General features: G+C 39.6%; 1 protein-coding gene across 6 annotated transcripts in view; it reads right to left on the bottom strand.

Moving 5' to 3' along the window:
• Positions 1-12,274, bottom strand: part of ehbp1 (EH domain binding protein 1) — a 162,242-nt gene that overhangs the window by 36,327 nt on the left and 113,641 nt on the right. For 4 of the 6 annotated variants that reach the window (XM_086258878.1, XM_086258880.1, XM_086258881.1 and 1 more), the window contains 4 exons: positions 10,098-10,349; positions 8,208-8,365; positions 1,234-1,372; positions 501-601 (listed from right to left, as the gene is read on the bottom strand). In XM_086258878.1, coding sequence (XP_086115004.1) covers positions 501-601; positions 1,234-1,372; positions 8,208-8,365; positions 10,098-10,349 — 650 coding nt within the window. The remainder of the gene's footprint in view (positions 1-500; positions 602-1,233; positions 1,373-8,207; positions 8,366-10,097; positions 10,350-12,274) is intronic. The other 2 variants (XM_086258882.1, XM_086258884.1) reach the window with 2 other exon arrangements.

Genomic DNA, 12,274 nt, shown 5'->3' with positions numbered 1-12,274 from the left:
GCAGGGTCGAGGGTAGGAGAGGGCTGCTTGGGAAGAGATTCACCCCGTGGTCTCTGGTGGCACGCACACACATACGCACACACATAATAACATTCTTATAAACACATTCTTTGTGCACACTGCCTGGAATACAGTGTGAAATGTGTGCGAACACTTGAAGGACGTGAAGGCACACTTCTGTGCAAAGACAGAGCTGATATCTACCATTGTTATAATTAAAATGGCAGCCTAATAAATCAATACTTAGATGTGTGTGAGTTAAAGAGACGACAGTAGTGTGTGTGTGAGGGTATAGGAGTGGACAAGGTTAAAGTGGGGAGGCAACTTAAACTAGTAAGGTGACATACAGGAAATGGGGGGGGGGGCAATCAACCACTTCACAGCTGACCCCCAAGGTCTTTCTTTTCTGGAGAAAGACCTGTGCTACTATCACACTCACACACTAGTTTGTTGTTGCAAATGGGACAAAACTGTATACACTACAGAAAATATGAACAAACCTCCTCTTCAAACGGTCTGCGAACATCAACCTCTATGGGTGAACCTCTGTCCTCCTCAGCCTTCTTCTGATCCTCAGGAACAGACTTCTGTCTTTTCATCTCTGGAACAATGAAGTTACATACACTAACAGGTGAGAAATCCACCTAATGTCATTTCAGTCTTTATATTTTTAGCTTTACATGAGTCACTGGTCAAAATAATCCAGTGATCCAGTATTTGTGGGTTTACAAAAAAAACAACAACACAGCTACATGGATCTTCATGATTGGTGTGAACACATCATGACAGGTGTATGTAACCTGCTTAGAAAAGCCTCAAATCTTCCTCTTAGTCAGTCATTTGAGCTGAATTGAGTATTATCTGTATTACATATTATATTGTATATAGTAGTCATCTTACTTTCTTTATACTTTCTTTCTATACTTTCTTTATAAGATATTTTCTGACATTTTACAGATGACTCAGTTACATTATGCATCAAAATATCTTATAGTTACTGAGAAACCCCCACAGCTATAAACAAGCCTGCTTTCGAACGTTACTCTGAACAAGTGAATCCTTGTAGTCTTTTGAGGAGTCGAGTTACTGCTCCTCAAAATGTCTGTGGACGTCCTCAACAGTTAATTGCTGTGTGTGAATCAAGTGTCTCCGTATGCAAACATACCTCCTTGGGTAAACAGTGCATACATTGTGTTTGTGTGCTTGTGTGCTTGTGCTGTAACGTTCCCCCACCTGGTCTGCTCTCCACATACTGGCTGAAGGACTTGAGCTGTGTTTTCCTGACTGCAGAGTCCTTGTTGAAGACAACTGGGTTTCGCAACCTCTCCGTGGCTCTGCGCAGCCTCTCAGCTCTCAACTCCTCTGCATTATTCTGTCAGACACCGGGAAAGTCAGTGTTTAGCTTGGTCAAGTATTGCCTACTGACTCAGGAAGACAAAGACCATCAACGGTTGTTTCTATTTCTTAATTTGCAGTTCATGGCATCGCCAAACAAGGTATACAAAGGGACATATTTTCGGTCAAAACTGCTTCAACACACAAATCATGCAATTAATAAAGCTAACCGTGAAGTAAGGAAAGAAATGCAATCATAGCCTAGTGAGCTGATGATTTTATTTACAAGGCAAGACATGTGGAGAGATGGATAACCCAACTGACAAACACATGCGGCTCAAAGAGACGCGCAAAGAGAGTTCAGACTGCAATAACAGCTGGTGCACAAAAGCTAAAACAAACCAAAAGCACACATAGAAACAGAGCTGATTGTTTAATTTTAAATTACAGGCAATGGCAGCGATTAGTCTGCTGCCTCTTCAAATCTCGTCTATTATTCTGTCAGACTCTACCAGTCACTTAGATATGCTCTCAACCTTTTATTAGGCAGTCGTTTCAAGATTTCAGAGCGGCTCTGTGATTATTGTGATCAAAAACACACATGCACACAAAACTACAGCACTGTAAGTGAACACACCAACTGACAGGCCATGAGATAAATCTGGTAGAAGTTGATATGTTAGCTACATTGTGATTTGTTTGCATGAAGCCCTCTGAAAATAGACACACACACACATACAGAGGCGCACACACTCATTCATTCACTCCCTCACTCATGAGAGAGACAAAAAGGAGGCAATTAACTTGACTTTCAGCAAAACCTCGAGCCAGAAAATATATTCAGATTATGCAAAATGCAAAAAAACGCTATTGTTTTCAAAGCGAACATGTGTTAGAAAGGCACACGCTCGCTTCTCCCGCTATCAAAAACAGCATGCAGAAATGCTTTATTACCAAGCCCCCCAAATATGCCAAGCCGAGTGGAAAAGAAACCGACTCGGGCTAAGATTGACGTCGCAGCAACGTTAATAAGACGGCGAAACGTGTAATAAAGTCGACAATTAGAGCAAACATGTTCCACTGCTTGAAACAGGGGGAGATAGTCAAGCAGCGTGTGCAGTGCGAGGAGGGCTAATAGAGACGGGTGTGGGTGGGAAACGGCGTGTAGACGGGGAGTTGTTAGTTTAGCTTCAGATTATTGACTTTCAAAAACAATGTCAGCAATTAGTCTGTTCTCACTTTGTTTTGTCTATTAGTCTGTCAGCTTCCACCAGCCACTTAAAAACCTTATGTCAAGACAAATTGAGGCAAATTTATTTATGAAGTGTTATACACAAAAGCCCAATTAAACATTTTAAAATGTGAGGACAGCACTCGCATCAAGGCAACACCAAGGCGATCCAGAAGGATGTTTAACTCTTACACAGCCATGGTATTTGGAAAACTTTATCAGTGCTCCTGCTTCCTTTATCTATGAGAGATATTATAAAATGCTCTTATGTCATTAATTATGGTTTTTAGTCACATTTCGGTTTAAAGGCGTTATGGCACCACATTTACACCTGCTCTTTATGCCATACTTGGTAGTTTAGAAGTGCAAACAAAGATCATCACCAGTGAGAAAACTGTGCTACAAACTGTCCAACTACCCCTGAAAACAGCGCGTTTGTCAATCGGCAAATACTTCAGGAATGGACATTCACAATAAAATCTAAGTCTATAATGTTAAGAAAACAAAAACAAACAACCATGCCACACCATTTCCTGGGAAAAAGCATTTCTATGACACACAAATGTAATGAATTTCTGGGCTCACAAATGCCTCCATCGGATGACCTTAAAGTTAAATTACTTATTGAGGGAGAAGTAACGAGGAACAGTTATCAAAGGGTTTACTTCCCTCTGATCTGTCTCCTCTCCATTGTCCTATCAAAGTAAAGGTTTAAAAGGCCAAAAATATATTAAAAACAGAATGCACCACTGCATGTGTAGTTCATCCAGAGTGTATGATATTAGATGATATATGATATAAGGTGAGGATCTTGCTTCAATTTTACGTCTTTAGTTCTAACTAATAACAAAAAGTAAAAAAGGTAACAGTCGACTCAATAAAGGTTAAATAATTGTGCTTGATGTTTTTTTGTTGTTTTTTTTTACTGTGTACCCTCAAATCATTTGCTGACATCCTCAACAGGCTTCTTAAACTCAGTCTTCAAAACTATGAGAATTTCCTGTTCTACATCTTCCAATTAATGTTGCCAAAATGTGTTTTGTTTTTCTGCAAAGGTTTGAACTTTGAGTGTTTAAACAAGAGAGAAAAGTGTGAAAATGTTCGTGCCTGTCTGAGAAAAGTGTATAAAGTGTTTAGTGAGGGGTTTACACCCTTAAAACATCTATAATAATTGTAAAAAATAAAGTTGGCTACCTGGCAGATTTCACGTATCGCGGGTTATTTTTAGAACGTAACTACTGCGATAAACGAGCGACCACTATTTTACAGAGACGAATCGTGATGCCGTTTGAGATCACGATGATATTTTCATACTAATTTTTCAGTATTTTTCCCACCTCGAAATTCATTTTGCTGTTCTTTCTCTTAAATGCTCTTTAAAGTGTTAATACGATGAGTAACTCTAGTCCTTAAATCCCAGCAGTAAACAGAGACAGCAGCATGTATCTGCCCTCTGTTTACCTGATACTTTCTTGGGCTTGGTTACAGAAATAAGGTGGCTTCCTATTGGTTTTAGCACAAAGCATCACAATCACCCGCCAATCCTGGCTTTGCTAAATCAGCTTCCTGTTTGAGTGATTTTAAAATTTTACTGATTGTTTTTAAGCTTAAACTTAAATGGCACTGTGCTTTTGCCACCCAGTCTGACTTGTTTGAGTAGATGAGGCTGAGAGAATCGGTGACTTCCTTTATATCAGGGATGTGAAACTTATATTACATCATCTGCCACTTTAATCTTGGGTGAGCCAGACAAGTGAAGCTCCCCCATGTGTCATTGTAAAGAAGTTTACCTGCACATTTAATCCTGGAGATATCTTAATTAATATATATATATATATATATATATATATATATATATATATATATATAAAATTTGTGTAATTACAACAATATGTCATTTTCCTACCTGACAGAGAAATGCTGCTGTAGTAAATCAAAGAAATTTGTCAGCATGTCACTTTGATCTTAAAAAGTAAGTAATACATGTGCAAAATTATAGACAAGTTAGCTGGTAGCTCATTATCCATAACATCTTGTAGTTGTGATAAGACAGGTTTTTGTGGACCTAATGTAATGCCCCCCAAAAAGAAAATTCTATGGTAGACAGTGAAAAAACAGAAACTTTCTGTCATTTAACAGTTTATATATATTACTTAATTACTTTTGTGCATTATGAATAGCCATGGGAGAGACATTTATTAGTGTAAAACTTATGAAAATATAGTTAAAAGTCCAAAAATCATGGCAGGGGCCCCTAGACCTTCTGTTTGACAGCCCTGATTTAAATAATTTAACACACATTTTTATAGGCTTACTTTAAAGTGATTTCCTCTTCCTCTGATGATGATTATTACTAATCATTTATTTATTTCATAATATGCATTTCGCTTTGTGCATTTTTTTAAACTTTAAGTTACTATCCATTTTGGCTTTCTCTATGTATTCTGTATATATGTATGAAAATGTTATTATTCGCATAAATAAAGATGACAAGATCCATTTATACAGACAATCATGTCAAGCGTGCAGATCTACAGACTTAAACATATTGTGTTAGAAATATAGTTTAAGCAAACAAGAAATACAAAAGCGTGATGCAAAGCAGCTGAAAACTTAGTGCTATTGGTCATATAAAAGACAAAGGTCCATCCAGTTAGTGATTTTATGAATATTTCATTTGTTTGTTTAAAGAAAAATGAAACAATCACTGATAATTGGATGTCAACGGATTTGTTGGATTAATGCTCCTGTCCTTGTCATATTTTCATGAGGATGTTTTTTTTTTTTAAAGATTTTACCACACTGAGTGGTAAAAGCTGAAGCTCTAACAATATGTGGAGGGAATGGTTTATTTAGCAAAAGAATAATCTAATCCCTGGGGAGACTGATTAGGGCACTGGGCCTGCCTCTCCAATTATTACATACTGTTTAACTGTTGTGAATTGTGACTTGTTCACTAGACTACAACTACAGGTTAAACAGCAGCCACTCTCTTAAAGTTCAGCAGCTGCATTTCAACCAAAAGACAAAAAAAGAGAGAAAAAGAATAGTCTTACATTTCTCTCTCAGCCACACACACCCCCACAAACACACCCACCCACAATGCATACCCACTTGGCTACCCCTCTGTCTCCTTTTTACGCTTTGGGACGAGCAGATATTGGGGTGTAATTTTTACTTTCTGCCGCTCCCCTCTGCATCACTTATCACCGCTATCATCTCTGTGTTGAGCTGTGGCAAGCTGTGGCAGTGGTGATTCAGGGCTTTTGGTGCATGTGAGTCTGTGAATGTGTGTGCATGGGGCTGCGTGACTAATGTTGCAGTCTGCTGAGCGTTGCATGCCCTTATCGTGCGCTGCCGAGGCTGCGCATACACACAATCGCTAATGAGAGGACGAGTGCGTATGTGACGTTCCTGCAGGTCGTTCCAAAGGCCTGAAGGACTTTTGGGAGACCCGATCCTCTTGGGACAATTTATCCATATTTCAAAGGACAGAAAAAATGAACCCAGTCAGCTGACGAGGGAGAACAGACATGATTATTCACATTCGCACACATTTACTGTAAAACTATTACTTTAGTAGTTGCACCAAACTTAAGTTAAAACTGGAGATGATAAAAGCTGCACAAAAATAGAGCAACAGTATTACTAAATTCTTGTGTACCATCTTTACAACAGATGGCAGAATTGCATAAATTATATATTCCTAAAAACTTCTCGAAGATGACAAAGATTAGTGCCAGTGTGGCTCTGTTAGGCTTAGAAATGGTTTAGAAATTTTGGAAATTGCACCTGAAATAAACAATCTTTAAGTTGTTCGTACTATTCAGTAACCTAATCAAGCACTCATGGTTTCCAGTGCCCAGAAACCGGGGCTGCTCTGACTTTTGTTATTTTATTTTATATAAAAAGCGGCAACATTCAAGAATCTAATGCAACTTATCATCTTACTCATGCCTTTCACCTTGTAAGAAATAAATGAAGAACCAAGAAAATGCTCTAAGTTAACACTATTTTACCTGTTCAGCTGATATCTGCCCACTTATGTCCACTGTAGAGATCATTTTTTTTCTGTATTATCCAGTCTCTTTCTCTAGCAGCTGTAAACTGGGACATGAGATGCATTTTGGACAAATTTTGTCTCAAACTTACCATCTTAGCAGATTGTTAGCAATACACTGAGTGTAACGATACAAGTCGCCACCCATCAAAGCCAATTTTCAGGCAGAAACCCTGAGCACCTGTTGATGTACTGTACAGAACACCATTTCAAGATACAGTCTCTAAAATACCTCTTTCTGCCTCAGTGACAACATAAAACTCCTAAATACGGTGTGTGTAAATCTCCTGTGTAAAACTGTAATGAAAAAGTTAATCAGCAGTTAAACCACAGATTTTAAACTCAGCTCATGTGAAGTGAGAAAGAAATAACCGACACCCCCCCCCCCCCCCAAATTATGACACACAGCTTTTTTGTAAATGAGTAGATGTGAATTTTGAAAAAATTTGAAACAGATGCCCAAAAACTTTAGGTTTCACATAATGTCTCAGTGTTACCGGATTCACCAAGTTCACAGATTTAAAAGGCACAAATGCTTCACGTGTTACATTTTTATAACTAATCAGCAAAAGTATTTCATATCCTTTTAACAAATAACTTATCTAGATCTAAAAACGTTTTTAACTTTCATTACATTTTAATTTGTGTGTAGCAATGCTGGTACTGCATCAACACACCAATAACAACAATGCTAACCAAACCCTTCTGAAAGCTGGTTCTGACCAACTGGTTTCATATTTGATACCCCAGAATGATCGCCACAGCAGACCCACTGCACTGATAGTGATGGAGCTCAAATCAGATGTGAATAGAGTATGTAAATACACTTTTGGGTAAAGTGCTATGAGAAGAGTTAGGAATGTACCAAATGATAATTTTACCTCTCTGAGGGTCAAGCGGTAACACGCACGCATACGCACTCCTTTGGCCATAAAGGACTAAGCCTTTTAGGCTTTGAACACAAGAGGGTGTTTATGTGAATCGATGATCAAAGACACCCTGGGTTTTGCTTGTACTGACAGCCACACACATACTCACCTTATTCTACTTGACATTCAAAATCAATTAAACAGATGTTCAAACCGGCCGACTGCGTTGTTGACTCAATATTCACATCAGAAGCTATAGACGCAAGTAGCCATAACAACCCCCTGTTCCCAACCTATACGCGCACGAACACACGCACACACACACACACACACACACACACATATATATGACTATCTGAAAAGGTCACGCTTAATAGAGGGGACTGCTACATGTTATGTAGAGCATTGTGATGTCTGTCTGTGTGTGCATGATTCGTGGAAACAGACTCGAATGGACAGAGGGGGATAAACTATGGTCTTACATGAAGTGGTCTAGGTGACTGATGTCTACAAAGACTCAGCCGGCTGACAAGCAGGGTCAATCGGACCTAATTGATTGGACTAAGTCTTTGATGGTGTGCTGAGAAAGGTGGAAGAGACACACACACACACACACACACACACACAAACACACACACACACAACAACAGAACGAGAGATGAAAGGAAAGAGGTAAAAAAACTAGAGAGTAGGTGCTCTGAGGTCAGCGTACCTCCAGTCCTTCTGCAGGGCTGAGCGGGGAGGTAGAGGAGGAGGCGGTGGGTGACGATGAGGAGGAGGTGGAAGACGGGGATGAAGGAGAAGTGACTCCTCTTGGGCTGACCTCCACCAGCTTCTTCAGCTTCAGATCCACATGCTTACTGTTTGTACCTGAAGAGAAAGAAAGGGACAAACTGATAAGCAATAAGAGGGTTATTTCTACAATTTATATCAATGTCACACTTACACAAAAACCAAAAAAGAGAAGCGACTTAGTCAGCTCTAACATCCACACACTAAGGCAAACCCACAGATAAGGAATATATACACAACAAACATATGTGAGAATACAACATATACAGTATACACAAACACGTGGAAAGAGTAGGAAGTCTTACATCCTGTTTGCATTATCGCCCAGGTTCTGAGTGTACATGTAGTCTAATCCCACCCCTTATGCTCACAGATAAATGAAGGTGATTTTGATCTTCAAAAATCTGACTTCTTTCCTACTTTTACCTCCACCCATTTTTTTTTTGTTTTTTAACCTTTTCCTTCCCTCCCTCTCTGCTTGCCAGTAGCTGCAAACAGCTTTATTTTCCAGGGACTGGTAACCACAGCTCCCCTGCCAGGCCAGAGCACTGCACTGAAGAAGATGAAAGAACAGGAGGGCGACCGTTTCATGTGTCACCTCCCCCCGTGACACACACACACACACACACACACACACACACACACACACACACACAAGTGTGAGGATGCATGTATACAGATGCCAAGCACAGGCACATGCTTTTGAATGCAAACGTACAAATACACCACATATACACAATGGAGCAGGTAGGCTGAATAACCTTGACTTCCCATTTTCAGTGGAAATATTAACACAATAAACAGTGGTATCAGCCACTTAGTGTTACAATCACCACAATCAATTGCTTTCAAGACTACATAAAAATTACTACCAGCAAAAGAAAAAAAAAAAAAAAAAACCTTACACACAACTGTGAAACAAAAATAGTGCAGAGATACTGAACTTCAAAGCTTGAGGACGCATTTGTCTGTTTTTTATTAATGTCTGTTTCTTCTGGTCCCCTCACTGTACTCTCACCTATCTCACATCGACAGGAAATTAGAGAGGCAAATAAAGTAAATGAAATACAAACAAAGTAATTAGTTTACCTCTGAAGATTTGAGCAAATGCTTTACTGAAGATATTTTTTGTTTTGTTTATGTCTAGGGAGCAGTTTTCAGAGTTTTTAATTACTTTTTTTTTTAATTATAAAAGAAAACATAAAAACACCCCAACAGTTTTACACCGACAGTATGGCAGCTTCAAACTACTAAGAGTGCGTGAAGAGTAGTTTGTGGAAATGAACTGAAAAGATGAAAAGCTTGGGCTCAGGCAAGTGACTAAACGAAAAAATAAGTGAATGAGCAGCCTGGTAATAATTAAATACCTGCATAGCTCAACCAGCGCATTGGTTATAAATGTTACAACTAGTGCATAAACCAGTGGTTAGGTTTATGCACTAAAGTCTTCTGGGTTAGGTTTGGGCAGTAAATTCTTCTCAGCTATGTTTGGGACCTAAAATCATGTTGGAGAGCTACAGGCACAAAATCTAATGGATAAATTTACAAAAAGATGGATAACAACTTCTCACTATCTGGTAAATCAAAAATGAAGTATCTTTGGAAATGCATTATCTGTTAGATATTAGGTTAAAATGGTAATTAATTGAAGACAGTGTAATTCAATGTAACTTGAGTGAACGATTGGCAAAGAGGATTTAGGTACTAAAAGGGATGTTAAAGAATGTCCAGGCAGGTCATGAATTAGTTAGAAAAATAAAAGAAGACAGCGAGTCATGCAAAACTGCACAGCGTCAGCCAGTTATTTTACCCAAAAAGGTTAGCTCAGAGCTGGGGTTAGTAAGCTCCAGGGGGCCCTGGGTGCTGGAAGTAGTTGGAAGAGCCTCCAGTGGCAGCAGGTTAGTAGGCAGTGCAGATGCAGATGTGGCAGCGGAATCAACAGCATGATCATCACCACCGAAGTGGAACTGCTCCTCCTCGGCCCTCACATCTCCCTCATCCTCACCCCTTACACCAGTAACACCAACATCCTCATGATGACGTCTGACTCCGTCCAAAACATCTGTAGGTATGGAGTTGGACAGTAGAAAGGAGGCAAAAAATGAAGTAAGGAGCAGAATGAGCAGGAAGGAAGAAAAAGGAGATGGTGATGATGTAAAGAAAAAAAGGGCAACGATGAAGTTTAGAAAATAGAAAGTTGTTAAGAGAACACAATATAGAATAAAGGAGGAGTACAGAGAGAGACATTTGGTTAGTTTGTGATAATATTAGTCTGTGATAAGAATAAGTGTTAGGATCCTGTTGTTAACCATCTCCATCCACATTGTGCTCTCAAAACAACAGTAAATATATTATGATAGCTTTTGTTTGCAGAAAACTCATGGAAAGTTTTAGGGCTCTGTGCACATTTTCTTTCTATCTACACAGATACACTAGTTAATACGTTTATTTATTGGCATGAAAATGCAGCAAACTCCAAAAGAGAGACAAGAAAGGTCTCTGAGTACATCGATCTGTGTGGGCTTAGTGCCTGCTCGCAAAAATATCTGACACACAAAGTGAAAATGAGACCCCAGTTTAATTTCCACCAATTCAAGGATCTGTTACCCGCCTTTCTTTTTCCAGATAAAAGACGAAGGGGGAACAAAAACCACAAAAACATGAGTGCATATTCTATTAAATTTGCACAGGGGCTCAATAGAAACAACAGTGTCTCCACATTAGGAACAAAACAAGAAAAGCATGTTAGAAGAAACTCAAATGGAACTGCATGGATAACCCACCATGGATTAAAACAATATAATCAGTACACAGTGTTGCAAGCTCCCTCCTCCGTTATTTACTACTTGGTGGGGGAGAGACCAAGAACAAAGAAAGAAGAGGAGGGAGTCAACATAACAGCATTTTGTGTGTGTGTGTTTTTTTTTCCTTTTCTAATTTGCTAGCTGCGATGTGGAGCGTGCTAGCAAGCGCCCTTCCTGCGTGGCTGGCTGAGGTCTAATTAATGGGAGGCCATGGTGATGGAGTTTGGAAAGTTTCTTTGCGGGCAGCCCGAGCTGCACTTAAAGGACTGTCAATGGCGCTGAAGGAGGAGAGGGAGAGAGAAGGAAGAGAGAGAGGGGCTAGGATTAGCCGTTCTGCTCGGCAGGCCTTGTGTATCACAGCCCACAGCATTTCTCTCTTCTCCTCGCCGCCACCGCCTCCTCCTCCTGTTCCCTTGTTCCGTTCTTTCCTCCAACTCCATTTTTAATGAGATCAACAATTAGTCCAATTCAGAAAAGCTGAAAGAGCAAATAAATCAAGTGCTACCCGCCCTCTGCCTCACTGTCCGTCTCCTCTTCTTCTGCCCGACATGTCGCTGAATGTTTACTCCTCGTTAAGGGATTATTTGTTTTTGATTTCTTCTTTTCTGAGCATAAAAGAAGTGCATCGCCATTTACAGTCTTTTAGGTATTTTCTCTGACCTATCTTTTGTTGTCTAATCATCTCAAGAACATCAATGCTTAGCCGATAAACCACTGACTGGTAACCATTTTGATAAACCTTTTAATTCATCAGAAAAGCTCAATATTCTCTACTTTTCTTTTGCTTTTAATCAGTCAAACACTTTGTCTTTCTTTGTCCTCTTCACAACTACACAAGTTAGTTTAACTGTCTTTTCCACTTCTCACTTTTTGTCCTCAGCTGTCTCCTCTTTCCCTTTTCTGATCCACCTGAAGAGAATAACCAGAAAGAGGGGTGTAATGTTGAGGAATCATAAACAAATGACTCTGGAGGCCTGATAATGGTCATTACGATAATAACCCCAATTTCAAGGAAATGGAAAGCAGTGGGAAATGCACACGGGCAGCATTTGCTACCTCTGCAAGCTGTTATTAGAAGTGTCTGGTGTTTTGAGCATAATTTGGCCACACAATGCGTTGTGTTGATTAACAATTACTGGGTGAACGAGACGAGGGAGGACTTGCAGGGCAAACTGCTTGTTTG

This window comes from Aulonocara sp. 'chitande type north' Nkhata Bay, linkage group LG13, assembly GCF_057382095.1.
Source record: "Aulonocara sp. 'chitande type north' Nkhata Bay isolate Kocher_YH1m ecotype deep benthic linkage group LG13, A_spYH_male_GT1.1, whole genome shotgun sequence".
Lineage (NCBI taxonomy): Eukaryota > Metazoa > Chordata > Actinopteri > Cichliformes > Cichlidae > Aulonocara > Aulonocara sp. 'chitande type north' Nkhata Bay.
This window is presented reverse-complemented; position numbering and strand designations above follow the sequence as displayed.